The sequence below is a fragment of the Phyllobates terribilis genome, unplaced genomic scaffold (genome assembly GCF_046119375.1).
Source record: "Phyllobates terribilis strain yellow unplaced genomic scaffold, ASM4611937v1 Scaffold_8__6_contigs__length_399053987, whole genome shotgun sequence".
In the NCBI taxonomy this organism is placed as follows: Eukaryota; Metazoa; Chordata; class Amphibia; order Anura; family Dendrobatidae; genus Phyllobates; species Phyllobates terribilis.
Genome location: NW_027362768.1, coordinates 262,333,499 through 262,350,459, shown reverse-complemented (window position 1 = coordinate 262,350,459; position 16,961 = coordinate 262,333,499). Strand labels below are relative to the sequence as shown.

General features: G+C 43.7%; 1 protein-coding gene across 2 annotated transcripts in view; it reads left to right on the top strand.

Annotated features, from left to right (window-relative positions):
- LOC141157212 (cytochrome P450 2D15-like) overlaps positions 1-16,961 on the top strand; it is a 267,789-nt gene that overhangs the window by 29,196 nt on the left and 221,632 nt on the right. Inside the window, exon 1 of one of the 2 annotated variants that reach the window (XM_073644202.1) lies at positions 7,817-7,956. The exons of the other annotated variant lie outside the window; for it this stretch is intronic. Coding sequence (XP_073500303.1) covers positions 7,930-7,956 — 27 coding nt within the window. The 5' untranslated portion in view covers positions 7,817-7,929. Of the gene's footprint in view, positions 1-7,816; positions 7,957-16,961 lie in introns of those variants that run through there. 2 annotated transcript variants of the gene reach the window in all.

The following is a 16,961-nucleotide window of genomic DNA, read 5'->3' as shown; positions in this document are numbered from 1 at the left end:
GTATGACTCAGTTTAGATGCCCCTTTTGTTGCGGGCGATAAATGAAGAGAAAAAACCCTTCCGACTGGCATCACCCGGCTCGCAAACACGAGGAGACCTAGTAATACTTGCATCTGCTGTAGTGTTACTTTCCATACTGCGCTAAAACAAATCTTATAAAATCCACTTTTTATTGGGTCATCCAAAAATGATTTTAAAAGTCCACCTTGGAGAAGAACAGAAAACGCCTTTCGAACTAAAGGTTCTTAATCATTGCATAGCAAAAAAACAGCAAGGAAGTGGTATTTATATGTCATGTCCTGCTATGCACCTGTTTATGGCTGAGTTAATCAGACATTTAAACACACATACCATGTTAAAATCGTATAGCATAGAAACAATGCATATAAATGTAAATAATCCAAAAGAAAAAGAAAAGAAGAAAAAAGGAACATATATATAATAATAATCTATAAATGATCATTCATAATGATACATCAAATCATGTCTGATGTTTAAACCCGCTGGTACACGTGTATTTAAAGTATAAATCCACCAACTTTCTCTATTAAGGAGCTTTCTCCTATAATCATCCACCAAATCTCCACCAATCGCCACGGCCCACGGAGGGGCCACCACAGTCAGTGAATCCTTCCTTATTTAGTATAGAGTCTACCAATACTTTGGGCGTATTAGCCCAGCTGCTAAGCAAGCTGCACCGCCTGTGTATCTAATAATAATTTTTAACTGCATCTAGCCTAGGCAGACTGTGGGGACCCCAAACCAAACCCAGACGCTCTGCATCTAACCCAGCCAATCATTTGATAGTATTGCTAGTAGCAGAGTCGCATGGGCTCTAAACCTTGCATAGCAAGGGCATTTTTTCAGATCGATAAGGATGACCCAACTCGTGTTATCTGTAACATTTGTCACCAAAAGCTAAGTAGAGGCAAAAAAATCCATAGTTTGAGTACTTCATGCATGAACCGTCACATGGATATGAAGCATAAGTTGCAGTGCGAAGCTCATTGTGCTACAATGCGGCCTAGCGGGCCGGGACAACCACCATCTGCCCCACCTGTGTCATTCTGGGGAGACTAAAAGCTTGAGGATTTTGGAAAATCACCTCACCCAAAATTTTAAGCAACTCTGGGACAATTGATGCCACTTAAGTGGTGTCTGTGCCACAATTTTGGGAAAAAATGGAGACTCTTTTTGGAGTCCCCTTGCTGTGTTTTATGGGATGTTGGCATCATGAATTAAAGGTGGGTTGTGTCTCCCCCCCCCCCCACCCTTTAACAGTAAGAAACTACACACACTATGGCTTGGGGTAACACAGATGGTTGAGTCTGAAGAGCTGTTTACTAATACTATAGCCTGGGAATCAAAGGTCTGCTCCAAAGCTTCAGTGTCTGCTAGTCAGCGGAGTAGCCACCGCCTGTAGATCTAATTACAATTTTTTTTTTCAAATTGAAGTTTTTTTTTATTTTTGTGTTGAAAAAGTACAAGAAAATACAATGTACATAGTAAAAGGGGTAGTATAACTATAAATCTATCAAAAAAAAAAAAGAACCAGACTTTGATATAAATCATGCTAACTCCATTATTAAGCATTTTACTTAGAGAGACAGAGTAATTACACATGCAGCAATTTTTATGAAAAAGTATAAATCCATTTATTTTACATATATGCTGACAAACAATTAAAAACAATTATTTAGCAGACAGTGAGCCATAGTAAATAATGAACCGATCAATTGGGGTGGTTTGCAGGTTTACAAATATATATCCTGAGTGGTATTAACATCAGTTAAATCACATTGCAGTAAACAGTTTAACACCAGTCTTTTTAGTAATCAGAAGGGCTTTATCTTCCCCTCTCCACGGGAGGTAGCAAACAGAGCAGAGAATACACAAGTCACAGTTTAACAGCACACCATTATATATATATATACCTCAGTCTATGCCTCAAGTGCAATCATAAATACAGGCTGCAGACTATCAATGCTCATGTGCCCAGTACACAGTTACCCTGTGCTGAAATCTCAGACCCCAGTTAGTGTCACCTCACTGAATCAAGCAAGAATATCTCATTTTGTGGTGTTAGCAGTGTTGAATCATGCTATTACCAGTCAGGAAGGCTGTTAGGACCCACTTACCACGTGACCCCTGGCCCCAATGCGCATTTCGCACTAGCTTCCTCAAGGGGGCGTGGCTACAGGCTCAGACAATCACTCTTTTATGTCGGGCTAAGAGATCACGTGCTTCAATCTGTCCAATGCCGACTAGAAGGCGGCGCATGCATTCAGCCCCTCCTACCCTCCCCCCACCGTCCCTCGCTCCTCAACCACGCATATCTGGACATCAGGATTAAGTCACCTGCGTCCAGCATGGATACTGACAGCGATGGACTGTGGAGAGGGAGGGGGGCGCAAGGCACGCGCACCTAATCAGGAACAGGAGAGAGAGAGCACTGTAAACAAAGGTTAACCCTATAGAGTCTGTTTTGAGGCCGAGTGCCAGAGAATCAGATCTTAAAGGAGAACACACAGAGAATCTCTATAAAACATTCCTCAATCTGCTTATTACATTTTCAAATGTCAATGTGCAGACCGGCATGACATGAGTCTTGCAGAACCCAAAACCTTATAAATTAACCACTTTTTTAGTAAACTTCATTATTACATTACCTACTGGGCTTCTGCAAAACAATGTCTGCCAGTCTGCACTCACATAGTTCCTTCAAATAGGAGTCATGCAGACTTTATATGGGATTTCAGTTTCTTTAGTGCTCTGTTTTTCATATTCAACATGTGGAATCATCAGAATGAATTGACATTCGGCCTGAAAATAATAAGGGCAATTTGATTAGAGCCCGAATATACATAAAATGAGAGAATGTGCTCAGAGAAGACAAACAGGTTAAAAAATATTTTTTTAAAATAAAATGGTTTTGTTAAAAACCAAGGCGATTTTCATAAATTTCAATTGACCAAAGGGTGCTGCTGATGTGGAGTATTTTAGTAGAACATGGGCCCTAGAGGAAACTATTATAGAAAGGGAGAAAAGCTAAAAGCTTCATTCAAACCCATGGGGGCTCTAGTTCCCAGAACGTAGATCCATTTACATTCCCGTAGTGCTAAGATTTTTCTAATATCGCCCCCTCTAATACCCAACTGGACATGTTCTATACCTCTTACTTTCAAACTTTTGGGGTTACTCCCATGTTCCAGTTTGAAGTGTCGTGGGATAGTTTTTAATTCTTCAATGTTATCCTGTGTCTTGGAGGCTATTATATCAAGCACGTGTTCACGGGTTCTGATTTTAAGTTGGCGTGTTGTTAAGCCTATATAAATTTTGTTGCAGTTACAGGTGGCGTAGTATATCACTTGTGACGTATTGCAGGTTATCCTCTGTCTAATAAAAAATTCCCTACTACCATCAGATGTTGAGAAAGTCTTTGTTCTTACGATGTTGCAACAGGCCACGCAGGCGCCGCATGGGTAACAGCCATTACTCGGTGGTCCTAAGTTAAACAGACTGCATTTTGCCGGAGTATAGTGACTCTTTACCAGGATATCTCTCATATTTTTACTCCTCCTGGAGGTCATCTGTGGATTTTTAGACAACACTCCGGAAAAAGATGGTTCAGTCTGTAGAACTGGCCAATGTTTTTCCAGAACAGATCTCATGGTCTGCCATTCTGAGTTATACGTTGAAATAAATCTTATGGTGCCTCCCCTACCGGCGCCTACTTGGGTTGGCCGCAACAACGCATCACGTGACACCCCTTTTGCTCTATTATAACCGTGTTTTATTGTTCTTTTACTATACCCACGTTCTGAGAATCTCACCCTCAGATCCTCAGCCTGCCTCTCAAATCCCTCTTTAGTTGAGCAGATCCGCTTAATTCTCAGAAATTGACCAACTGGGATGGCTTTAACTGTTGAATATTGGTGACCTGACCCTGCATGCAGCAGGGAGTTGACCGCAGTCTCTTTTCTATAGACATCTGTTTGTATTTGTAATTTCTCATCCACTTCTATCAAAATGCCCAAGAATTCGATCTTCTCCCTGCTGCATTTGTAGGTCAGTTTAATGTTGAATTCATTCATGTTGAGAGAGGTCATGAACTGCCGGAGCACATCCCCATCACCCTGCCAAATAAACAAAATGTCGTCTATATAACGAAGCCACATGGGGACGGATGACATCATCTGCGCGTCCTCGTCGCCAAAAATTGTTCTTTCCCAATAACCCATAAAAAGGTTTGCGTACGAGGGCGCGCAGGCCGCCCCCATTGCTGTGCCTCGCTTCTGCACATAGAACTGATCTTTAAAAACAAAAAAATTATGTGTGAGGATGTACTCCAGCAGCTCGACCACCAACTCACATGTTCGACCATCCCAGTTGCTCATTCCGAGAAAAAAGCGGACCGCTTCTATTCCCTGCCCATGATCTATACAGGTGTAAAGAGCCTCTACATCTGAGGTTACGAGTATCATATCTGTTTCTAGGGTAATGTTATTAATCCGGGTGAGGACCTCAGTTGAGTCCCTCACATATGAGGGTAAGGTCTGAGCTAAAGGTTTTAAATAGTAATCTATGAAGATACAAATGGGTTGACAAAGACCCTCCAGGCCCGACACAATAGGGCGTCCTGGGGGCTCCAGAGGGTTCTTATGTACTTTTGGAACGAAGTATATTGTAGGGATTTTGGGAAATTTCACCAATAATCCCTCATATACTTTCTTCGGTATTATACCTTGTGAAAAGGCTTCATAGAGGATCATTTCCAGTTCCGCTGAGAAACTAGGGAGTGGGTTATTTTGAACTTTTAAATATGTATCCCTATCTTTTAGTTGTTTATATGCTTCTCTTTCATACTTTTCTTTTGGCCACAGTACCACATTTCCCCCCTTGTCCGCCGGTTTGATCACAATGTCATCATATGATTTTAAATCGTCCAGAGCTTGACGTTCTGCTCTGGACAGGTTGTCTAATCGTTTTCTTGTGGTGATCTTTTGGAAATCATTGGTGACCAAGTTCACAAAGATCTCCACTGCCGGACAGGCGGACAAAACAGACTCTATAGGGTTAACCTTTGTTTACAGTGCTCTCTCTCTCCTGTTCCTGATTAGGTGCGCGTTCCTTGCGCCCCCCTCCCTCTCCACAGTCCATCGCTGTCAGTATCCATGCTGGACGCAGGTGACTTAATCCTGATGTCCAGATATGCGTGGTTGAGGAGCGAGGGACGGTGGGGGGAGGGTAGGAGGGGCTGAATGCATGCGCCGCCTTCTAGTTCAAAATAACCCACTCCCTAGTTTCTCAGCGGAACTGGAAATGATCCTCTATGAAGCCTTTTCACAAGGTATAATACCGAAGAAAGTATATGAGGGATTATTGGTGAAATTTCCCAAAATCCCTACAATATACTTCGTTCCAAAAGTACATAAGAACCCTCTGGAGCCCCCAGGACGCCCTATTGTGTCGGGCCTGGAGGGTCTTTGTCAACCCATTTGTATCTTCATAGATTACTATTTAAAACCTTTAGCTCAGACCTAACCCTCATATGTGAGGGACTCAACTGAGGTCCTCACCCGGATTAATAACATTACCCTAGAAACAGATATGATACTCGTAACCTCAGATGTAGAGGCTCTTTACACCTGTATAGATCATGGGCAGGGAATAGAAGCGGTCCGCTTTTTTCTCGGAATGAGCAACTGGGATGGTCGAACATGCGAGTTGGTGGTCGAGCTGCTGGAGTACATCCTCACACATAATTTTTTTGTTTTTAAAGATCAGTTCTATGTGCAGAAGCGAGGCACAGCAATGGGGGCGGCCTGCGCGCCCTCGTACGCATACCTTTTTATGGGTTATTGGGAAAGAACAATTTTTGGCGACGAGGACGCGCAGATGATGTCATCCGTCCCCATGTGGCTTCGTTATATAGACGACATTTTGTTTATTTGGCAGGGTGATGGGGATGTGCTCCGGCAGTTCATGACCTCTCTCAACATGAATGAATTCAACATTAAACTGACCTACAAATGCAGCAGGGAGAAGATCGAATTGTTGGACATTTTGATAGAAGTGGATGAGAAATTACAAATACAAACAGATGTCTATAGAAAAGAGACTGCGGTCAACTCCCTGCTGCATGCAGGGTCAGGTCACCAATATTCAACAGTTAAAGCCATCCCAGTTGGTCAATTTCTGAGAATTAAGCGGATCTGCTCAACTAAAGAGGGATTTGAGAGGCAGGCTGAGGATCTGAGGGTGAGATTCTCAGAACGTGGGTATAGTAAAAGAACAATAAAACACGGTTATAATAGAGCAAAAGGGGTGTCACGTGATGCGTTGTTGCGGCCGACCCAAGTAGGCGCCGGTAGGGGAGGCACCATAAGATTTATTTCAACGTATAACTCAGAATGGCAGACCATGAGATCTGTTCTGGAAAAACATTGGCCAGTTCTACAGACTGAACCATCTTTTTCCGGAGTGTTGTCTAAAAATCCACAGATGACCTCCAGGAGGAGTAAAAATTTGAGAGATATCCTGGTAAAGAGTCACTATACTCCGGCAAAATGCAGTCTGTTTAACTTAGGACCACCGAGTAATGGCTGTTACCCATGCGGCGCCTGCGTGGCCTGTTGCAACATCGTAAGAACAAAGACTTTCTCAACATCTGATGGTAGTAGGGAATTTTTTATTAGACAGAGGATAACCTGCAATACGTCACAAGTGATATACTACGCCACCTGTAACTGCAACAAAATTTATATAGGCTTAACAACACGCCAACTTAAAATCAGAACCCGTGAACACGTGCTTGATATAATAGCCTCCAAGACACAGGATAACATTGAAGAATTAAAAACTATCCCACGACACTTCAAACTGGAACATGGGAGTAACCCCAAAAGTTTGAAAGTAAGAGGTATAGAACATGTCCAGTTGGGTATTAGAGGGGGCGATATTAGAAAAATCTTAGCACTACGGGAATGTAAATGGATCTACGTTCTGGGAACTAGAGCCCCCATGGGTTTGAATGAAGCTTTTAGCTTTTCTCCCTTTCTATAATAGTTTCCTCTAGGGCCCATGTTCTACTAAAATACTCCACATCAGCAGCACCCTTTGGTCAATTGAAATTTATGAAAATCGCCTTGGTTTTTAACAAAACCATTTTATTTAAAAAAAATATTTTTTAACCTGTTTGTCTTCTCTGAGCACATTCTCTCATTTTATGTATATTCGGGCTCTAATCAAATTGCCCTTATTATTTTCAGGCCGAATGTCAATTCATTCTGATGATTCCACATGTTGAATATGAAAGACAGAGCACTAAAGAAACTGAAATCCCATATAAAGTCTGCATGACTCCTATTTGAAGGAACTATGTGAGTGCAGACTGGCAGACATTGTTTTGCAGAAGCCCAGTAGGTAATGTAATAATGAAGTTTACTAAAAAAGTGGTTAATTTATAAGGTTTTGGGTTCTGCAAGACTCATGTCATGCCGGTCTGCACATTGACATTTGAAAATGTAATAAGCAGATTGAGGAATGTTTTATAGAGATTCTCTGTGTGTTCTCCTTTAAGATCTGATTCTCTGGCACTCGGCCTCAAAACAGACTCTATAGGGTTAACCTTTGTTTACAGTGCTCTCTCTCTCCTGTTCCTGATTAGGTGCACGTGCCTTGCGCCCCCCTCCCTCTCCACAGTCCATCGCTGTCAGTATCCATGCTGGACGCAGGTGACTTAATCCTGATGTCCAGATATGCGTGGTTGAGGAGCGAGGGACGGTGGGGGGAGGGTAGGAGGGGCTGAATGCATGCGCCGCCTTCTAGTCGGCATTGGACAGATTGAAGCACGTGATCTCTTAGCCCGACATAAAAGAGTGATTGTCTGAGCCTGTAGCCACGCCCCCTTGAGGAAGCTAGTGCGAAATGCGCATTGAGGCCAGGGGTCACGTGGTAAGTGGGTCCTAACAGCCTTCCTGACTGGTAATAGCATGATTCAACACTGCTAACACCACAAAATGAGATATTCTTGCTTGATTCAGTGAGGTGACACTAACTAGGGTCTGAGATTTCAGCACAGGGTAACTGTGTACTGGGCACATGAGCATTGATAGTCTGCAGCCTGTATTTATGATTGCACTTGAGGCATAGACTGAGGTATATATATATATAATGGCGTGCTGTTAAACTGTGACTTGTGTATTCTCTGCTCTGTTTGCTACCTCCCGTGGAGAGGGGAAGATAAAGCCCTTCTGATTACTAAAAAGACTGGTGTTAAACTGTTTACTGCAATGTGATTTAACTGATGTTAATACCACTCAGGATATATATTTGTAAACCTGCAAACCACCCCAATTGATCGGTTCATTATTTACTATGGCTCACTGTCTGCTAAATAATTGTTTTTAATTGTTTGTCAGCATATATGTAAAATAAATGGATTTATACTTTTTCATAAAAATTGCTGCATGTGTAATTACTCTGTCTCTCTAAGTAAAATAACTATAAATCTATGCATAACGACAGTACATTGGGGGGTACAGGGAGGGTTTTCCATCAATATCCAGATGAAGCATGTATTTTTCCATATGAAAGATAGAGAGAGAGGGAGCGGACCACGGCAGACCACCAATCAATAGAGTGCGATTATGATCATTGTTGTGCCGACATCACGGATATCTTTAGTTGGGGGCTAGATGGTAGGCGTCAGAGTTTTGCAACTCAATCCAATCCCTCCAAATCACACAGTATCTATCAACATCAGCCGGTGAGATGGCAATCAGATGCTCCATCCTATTAAGGAGGGAGATCTCCGCAAACCATTCCTCCACAGTGGGTGGGTCTCTGCTTTTCCAGTGTCGTGGAATGACATTCTTAGCCCCCTGTATTAGGTAGTCTATTGATCACCTTTTATAACTACGTTTACTTATTGGTAACATTGATAAAAGGAGGGCTTCTGGCGTATTAGGGATAGTCAAACCAGTTATTTTCTCAATCATGGGAACCACCTTTGCCCAAAATGCATTTATTATAGGGCATGCCCACCATATGTGTGACATTGTCCCTTCCCCCTCCCCACATCTCCAACATCTATCTGAGACCACTGGATACCATCTATGAAGGACTGCTGGTACCCGGTACCATCTAGAGATAATTTTGAAGGAGGTTTCCTGAGCTTTGGACCCTATTGAGGTTTTATGTGTTAGGAAGAAACATTTATCCCATTGTGAGTCAGAGAAGGACTTCCCCAGTTCCCTTTCCCAAGCACCGCAGAATCCTGGCCTATTGTCAGTTACTTGGGCAATGAGGAGATTATACAGTAGGGAGATGGAGTGTGTAGGGGGTGACAATGATAGGCTCAATTTTTCAAAGTTTGTGAGATCTCTATGAAGATGTGTGCGCTTCTTCACAGTTGAATAGAAGTGTTGTAACTGGCTATATTCAAAATTAGCCGTCGGGGAAGTGGCTCTTCTCTGTAAGAAGTCATTGAGGAGGAGCAGCGAAGTAATGGAGATGACATGAGAAAATAATATCGGATGGGATTTAGTTGAACCGAGAAATCTATTTGCAGATAGTCCTGGTGGAAATTATGGATTATCCGAAATCGGGAGCAAGGGGCCCTGGGGGTCGATTGAGGATAAGCTTTTTTTGGGGGCTCTCAAAGCCAAAGCAGTGGCATAAGTACTATATGACATGAGGCCAAGAGAGGGGACAATTAAATGGGCGCACCATGGGAGAGTGGTAAGAGCTTTAGGACAAATGGATTGAGCTATTTTGACCCACAATTTCCCCTCCGAATGATGGAAGATGTCCAGGATTCTAGCGTGTACTGCTACCATGTGATACCTTCTACAATCCGGAAGGCTAAGGCCCCCCTTTTGTTTGTGTCTGATCAGAACTAGAGATGAGCGTTGTTCGACTCGAACTGTTCGCCAATCTCAAATTCGAGCTGTTTTGGGCGGTGTTCGAGCCGTTCGGCGAACACGAACGATTTGAAAAAAATTCGGCTGTTCGAGGTTATGTTCGATAACTGTTTGTGCACCAAAATCATAACTGGATTTTTTTCTCAGTAATGATGAAAATTAATGTTAATATGCAGTTTGAGTGAACAGCGGGGCGGGGGGAGGGGCAGGGGATGGATCTCTGCAGGAATAATGAAGATCTCCATTTTTTTTTTCTCTTTTTCCCGCATTTACAGTGGGGAAGTGCAATCTGTCAGCCTATCAGCAGCGCACACACGGAGCGAAGTGCTTTTTTTCACACAAGCAAGGGCATGTGTCATTGGCAGTGTATGTCACATGTCCTTGCCCTATAAGACCCAGCCATTTTCCCCGTCGCCACCATTTTCTCACTGCTGCAGCTGCGTGTTAGACGGCACCGCTGTTGCTGTGTGCGCTATACCTTGTTAATTTCAAGCCAATTTTCGCACAAATCTACAGATAGCTTGGGAGTAGGGAATAGTTGTGACTGCAGTCCTTTTAAGGACTAGGTTACAGCATTTCCTACGACCTTTATCAGGCAGGTCTGTGCTCTTAAATAGATAGGTTGTGGGAGTAAAGACTAATTGTAATTGCAGTCCTTTTCAGGACTAAGTTACATCAGTTCCTATCAGTTTTTGCCAGGCAGGTCTGTGCCAGTGCTGTGCAAGTTTTTTTCACAGCATTTGGCTAAATCTAGCAAAGCTAATCCTTTTTGGCCTATTGCAGAGTGTGTTAGTCAGTGGAGTAGCCTATCTGTGTTGCAAGCTACACCACCTGTGTATAGAATTCCAATTTTTTTACTACACCTAGTGAAGTAAAACCTTTTGGGCATAGCATCATTATATTAGTCCATCTATACTGACCTCCATAAGGTTGCAAATTGAATATCATTTTTTTCTGCATCTAGCTCTGAAAAAATAGTTGGCCTTCTAGCTGTGTGTGGGACTTGTTCTATTAGTCCATCTATACTGACCTCCATCAGGTTGCAAATTCAAAATAATTTTTTGTCTGCATCTAGCTCTGAAAAATATTTGGCCTTATAGCAGTGTGTGGGACTTGTTCTATTAGTCCATCTATACTGACCTCCATCAGGTTGCAAATTGAATATAATTTTTTTCTGCATCTAGCTCTGAAAAAATATTTGGGCTTCTAGCTGTGTGTGGGACTTGTTCTATTAGTCCATCTATACTGACCTCCATCAGGTTGCAAATTCAAAATAATTTTTTGTCTGCATCTAGCTCTGAAAAAATATTTGGGCTTCTAGCTGTGTGTGGGACTTATTCTATTAGTCCACCTATATTGACCTCCATCAGGTTGCAAATTCAAAATAATTTTTATCTGCATCTAGCTCTGAAAAAATATTTGGGCTTCTAGCTGTGTGTGGGACTTGTTCTATTAGTCCATCTATACTGACCTCCATCAGGTTGCAAATTCAAAATAATTTTTTGTCTGCATCTAGCTCTGAAAAAATATTTGGCCTTCTAGCAGTGTGTGGGACTTGTTCTATTAGTCCATCTATACTGACCTCCATCAGGTTGCAAATTAAAAATAATTTTTATCTGCATCTAGCTCTGAAAAAATATTTGGCCTTCTAGCAGTGTGTGGGACTTGTTCTATTAGTCCATCTATACTGACCTCCATCAGGTTGCAAATTAAAAATAATTTTTATCTGCATCTAGCTCTGAAAAAGTATTTGGCCTTCTAGCAGTGTGTGGGACTTGTTCTATTTGTCCATCTATACTGACCTCCATCAGGTTGCAAATTAAAAATATTTTTTATCTGCATCTAGCTCTGAAAAAATATTTGGCCTTCTAGCAGTGTGTGGGACTTGTTCTATTAGTCCATCTATACTGACCTCCATCAGGTTGCAAACTGAATATAATTTTTTTCTGCATCTACCTCTGAAAAAATATTTTGGCTTCTAGCTGTGTGTGGGACTTGTTCTATTAGTCCATCTATACTGACCTCCATCAGGTTGCAAATTGAATATAATTTTTTTCTGCATCTAGCTCTGAAAAAATATTTGGCCTTCTAGCAGTGTGTGGGACTTGTTCTATTAGTCCATCTATACTGACCTCCATCAGGTTGCAAATTAAAAATAATTTTTATCTGCATCTAGCTCTGAAAAAAATATTTGGCCTTCTAGCAGTGTGTGGGACTTGTTCTATTAGTCCATCTATACTGACCTCCATCAGGTTGCAAATTAAAAATAATTTTTATCTGCATCTAGCTCTGAAAAAATATTTGGCCTTCTAGCAGTGTGTGGGACTTGTTCTATTAGTCCATCTTTACTGACCTCCATCAGGTTGCAAACTGAATATAATTTTTTTCTGCATCTACCTCTGAAAAAATATTTGGGCTTCTAGCAGTGTGTGGGACTCATTGTATTAGGCCATCTATACCAAGCTCCACCAGCTTTTAAATTAATAATAATTTTTAGCTGCATCTAGCCCTGAAAATAATTTTTCTTCCCAATAGTGGTAGCAAAAGAAATATGGGGCGCGCTCCTGGCTTACAAAAATATACGCTTCATAACAAAAAACACCAGCCTAGCGCACTGCATTAATAAGATGGCATCATCGTCTCTCCCAGTGCTAGGCCTACTACCCAGGCTAGCATTCCTGTGCCTAAAACACAATGTATGGGTCCGCGCTAGCCACTATGCTGAGGGGTCTAAAGCTGCTGCTAACGCTTTATAACAATTCAATTGGCAGATTTTCACAGAGCTCTTCCACAACGCCCACCCATCGGGCAACAGTTGCCCACCTTCCCTATGGGATCTAGTGGCGAATAGTTGATGCCATTAATCAGAGCGTCAGTTGCCCCGTCGACGTGGCAAGCATACGGTAAGGCATGGGAAGAGTGGACACGACTAGTAGCAGGCAGACGGGTTGACCAATGTGAACAAGCCAGATCACAAGTCACCATAGAATTTCTCCACCAGCTAATGATGAGGGGCATATCAGGGGCGTCAGCGCAGCGGTGTCTGACCGGAGTAGCATTTCACTTCCAACTACTGAATTGTTGAGATGTGGCTAAGATTAATCATCAGACAATCCATAAAAGGGTGGAAAAGGGGTCAGGCAAGTCAGGAGTGTAGACGTCCCGTCCCGTGTCACTAAAACTGATTTCTCACATCATATCCCTAACACCATTAACATGACACTCACAATTTGAAGCAACACTACTGTCTACTGCATTTGTGATCGCCTTCTTCGGGGTGCTATGCATAAGCGAATTAGTCCCTCAATCCAAAATTACCACCAGTGGAGGCTTATTACACCAGGACGTAGTCATAGCCAATAATGCAATACGTCTACACATACACAAATCGAAAACGTTTCCAGCGGGCAGGGCCACTTGGGTACTTCTACAACCCACAAACGGTACACTGAGTAGGGTAACAATAGTAAAAACATATCTAACCATCAGATCACAAAGTAATTTCTTCCTATCACACATTGATGGAACGCCATTATCAAGATACCAGTTCCAAGCTATATTTGATAAATGCATAACATCAGCAGGGAACCACCCCAAAGATTACGGGACACACTCATTCCACATAGGCGCAGCCACGGAAGCAGCAAGAGCAGGACTGTCAGAAACGGAAGTTCAGAGGATAGGGAGATGGCGATCCACGTGTTTGGCAAGATAGATAAGACCGGACTTGTTATCCTAACGTGGTTTGTTTCGTCTACAGGTGACGCTAAGCCAACAGTGTGGGTGATAGGCCACTCGTATATATATTGGGCAGAAAAAAGGGTGAAAGTCCACGCAGGTGGGAGGAAAATAGAGTTTCATAACACATATTTGAACTGGAGAGGTATTAGAGGCCTGCTATGGAAGGAGATAAAGCAGGCCTCATACGGCCCGACTGTGTTCACTTAATGGATATTGGACTTGACATATTCCTGTCAGGACTCCAAGACGGAGTGGAACCAGCGTTAAGAGTGATGGGTGGGGGTCAGAGTCCTGCATACGAGTACGCAGGATCCTCCGTGGCCTGGAAATAGAAAGGACATGTTGGAGAGTTACACTTGTTGGCCAAGTTGCCAGAGTGGAGACCCAGGGCATGCTGCAACAAGCTGAATTATTTTAGAAATAAAATGCCTTTCTAATGGAATGAGTATAAAGAGTTAAAAAAGCTGTGACCGATCCTCACCCATCCAGTTGTAAGAGTTACATTATTGTATTGTCAAGGAAAGGGGGGCGGTAGGGGGGCTGAGCGTCTGGGTTTGGTTGGGGGTCCCCACAGTCTGCCAAGGCTAGATACATTTAAAAATTCTTATTAGATACACAGACGGTGCAGCTTGCTTCGCAGCTGGGCTACTACGCCCAAAGTATTGCCTAGGCTAGATGCAGTTAAAAATTCTACGCTGACTAGCAGACACTGAAGATTTGGAGCAGACCTTTGAGAAAACAGCTCTTCAGACTCAACCATCTGTGTTACCCCAAGCCATAGTGTATGTAGTTTCTTCCAGTTAAAAGGGGGGGGTGGGAGCGACCCAACCCACCTGGAATTGACGATGCCATCGTCACGTAAGACACAGCAAGGGGACTCCAAAAAGAGTCTCCATTTTTTCCCAAAATTGTGGCACAGACACCACTTAACCCTAGAACGCATACATGGGGCCTCGCAGTCCCGCCCTGTTAATTGTTTTCTATTTTCTGCAAGATTACTTTAGTTAGAATTTCGAAACTCTAGGTATTCTTCATGTATATAGTTGTTTGTCATTTGAGTTTGAGTTATTCCATGTTATTTGCACACGAGCCTAAAAGGCCCCAGGTATATGAAAGTGTCGATTTTTATGGTCATGCGTTCTAGGGTTAAGTGGCATCAATTGCCCCATAGTTCCTTAAAACGGTTGGTGAGGTGATATTACCAAATCCTCAAGCTTTTAGTCTCCCAAGGATAACACAGGGTTAGAAAAGTCCTTGCGAATCCATGATTTGTTCATCTTTATGAACGTTAGTCTGTCTACATTCTCAGTGGACAGCCGCATGCGCTTATCTGTCAGCACAACATCAGCAGCGCTGAACACACGTTCAGAGAGAACACTGGCTGCAGGGCATGACAAGATCTCCAAGGCGTGAGTGGCGAGCTCCGGCCATTTTTCCAGATTGGAATACCAACATGAGCAAGGGTCCAGTGACACAGTCATGGCTTCGATGTTCACTTGGAGATACTCCTGCACTATCCTCTCTAGGCATTGACTATGTGTCAGACTTCTTGTCTCCTGTGGCCTTGCAAAGGATGGTCTAAAAAAGTGGTGAAACGATTCCACAAAATTGCTGTTACCAGCAGATACTGTGTTACTGTTACGGTTTGAGTGATGAAGACTCGACAGTCCCACGGTTGGCAAGTTAGAACTGTGAGATTCACTTCGTGCACCACTGGTGTTTTGTGGAAAAGCACATGTAAGATTCTGCAACAGCGTCTGCAGATACTCCTGCATGTGTCAATCCCTTTTTATGGCAGGAATTATTTCGGCAAATTTACTTTTGTACCGGGGATCTAAGAGTGTGGCAACCCAGTAGTCAGGATTACTTCGAATTCTGCAATCTGAGGGTCATGTTGCAGGTAGTGCAGCAAGAAGGCACTCATGTGTCTTGCACATCCAGGAGGACCAAGTCCTTGTTGTGTTTGTAGCGAGGTAAGAATCATGCTTCCTTCCTCTGCCCTCTCCCCCCAACCTCGCACAACAGAAATGTGATCAAGGTCTCCCTCATCTGATGAGTCTTCCATGCCCATCGCCAGTTCATCCTCCACTTCTTCCTCGGCTCCTGCACCTTCCTCACCAGATTGGCTGCTACCATGCGCCCTGGTTAATCCCTCTCCCCCACCCTCCCATGCCTGCCGCCTTGGTGCTGCCAACCGTCTGGACCTTGGAGATGTTATCCCCTCCGCATACGACTCCTCCTCTACTTCCTCCACCTCTTCTTGTCCCACCACCTGACTCAGAATTCTGTTTAATGTGTGCTCCAGCATGTAAATCACCGGAATAGTCATGCTGATAATGGCATCGTCGTCAGCACTAAACATCTTCGTCGCCATTTCAAAACTGTGCAGAAGGGTGTGTGGTGCCCCTGAGGGTTCAGTCGCCACAGAGTTACTGCATCTCACCCAGAGGTGTGGTATCTCACCCTCAGGTAAGGAAGGCGTATGGCTGGGGACCCTAACACCTGCATCCAACACATACCTGCAGTGGGGGTAGGGCGAGATTGCTCCTTAGGGAGAGCACAGTCCCAGGTCCCTAGCTGGTGGGAGGGTCCTATGTAGTGGGTGCTTAGGGGAGCAGCTTAGGGGAGCACATGACAGGGAGAGTATAAATAGGAAGCCATCTTAGAAAGAGCAAGCCAGTCAGAGGAGGAAAAGTGACAGGAGCAGAGGCTCGGCATGAGCTCTGCTCCAGAGGCGGGCCTAGCCTGGGAGGCCGAGGACTGAAGGAGAGAAGAGAGGAGTGGGAGCAGGAAGGCTCCAGGAACCGAAGGGACCATAGGGCTACAGGCCGTGCAGAAGGCCACCCGTACTCCCGCTGCTACCAGGAGGTAGAGGGGTCAGGCCAGATAAGGGGAACCGGTCCCTCAACTAGAGGAGAAACAGCAAGGCTCAACTAGAAACTGGAGGCTGCAGCATTTCATGTACTGCAGGCAAAAGTCCACACCAGTCTCACTAAGAAGGTAGCCACATAGGACCCAGGGGACGGAACACAAGTCGCCCGCCAAAGCCCGAGGATACCGGATAGAAGTGTCACTGGGTGTGAGGTGCAGGGAGAAGGCCAGAGAAAGGACACACAGAAGGGGGTCCTGCTAAGTACTCCGGAGCTATCTGGGGGTGGACTGAGCCCCTCACTGAGTACGCACAGCACGACGGGTGAGATTGCTCTGGTACCTGTAATCTGGACTGCAACAACTGTGAGTAATGATCTTGGGACTGCATCACACTGACTCTGTGTTAATTACTGACTCCCTGCA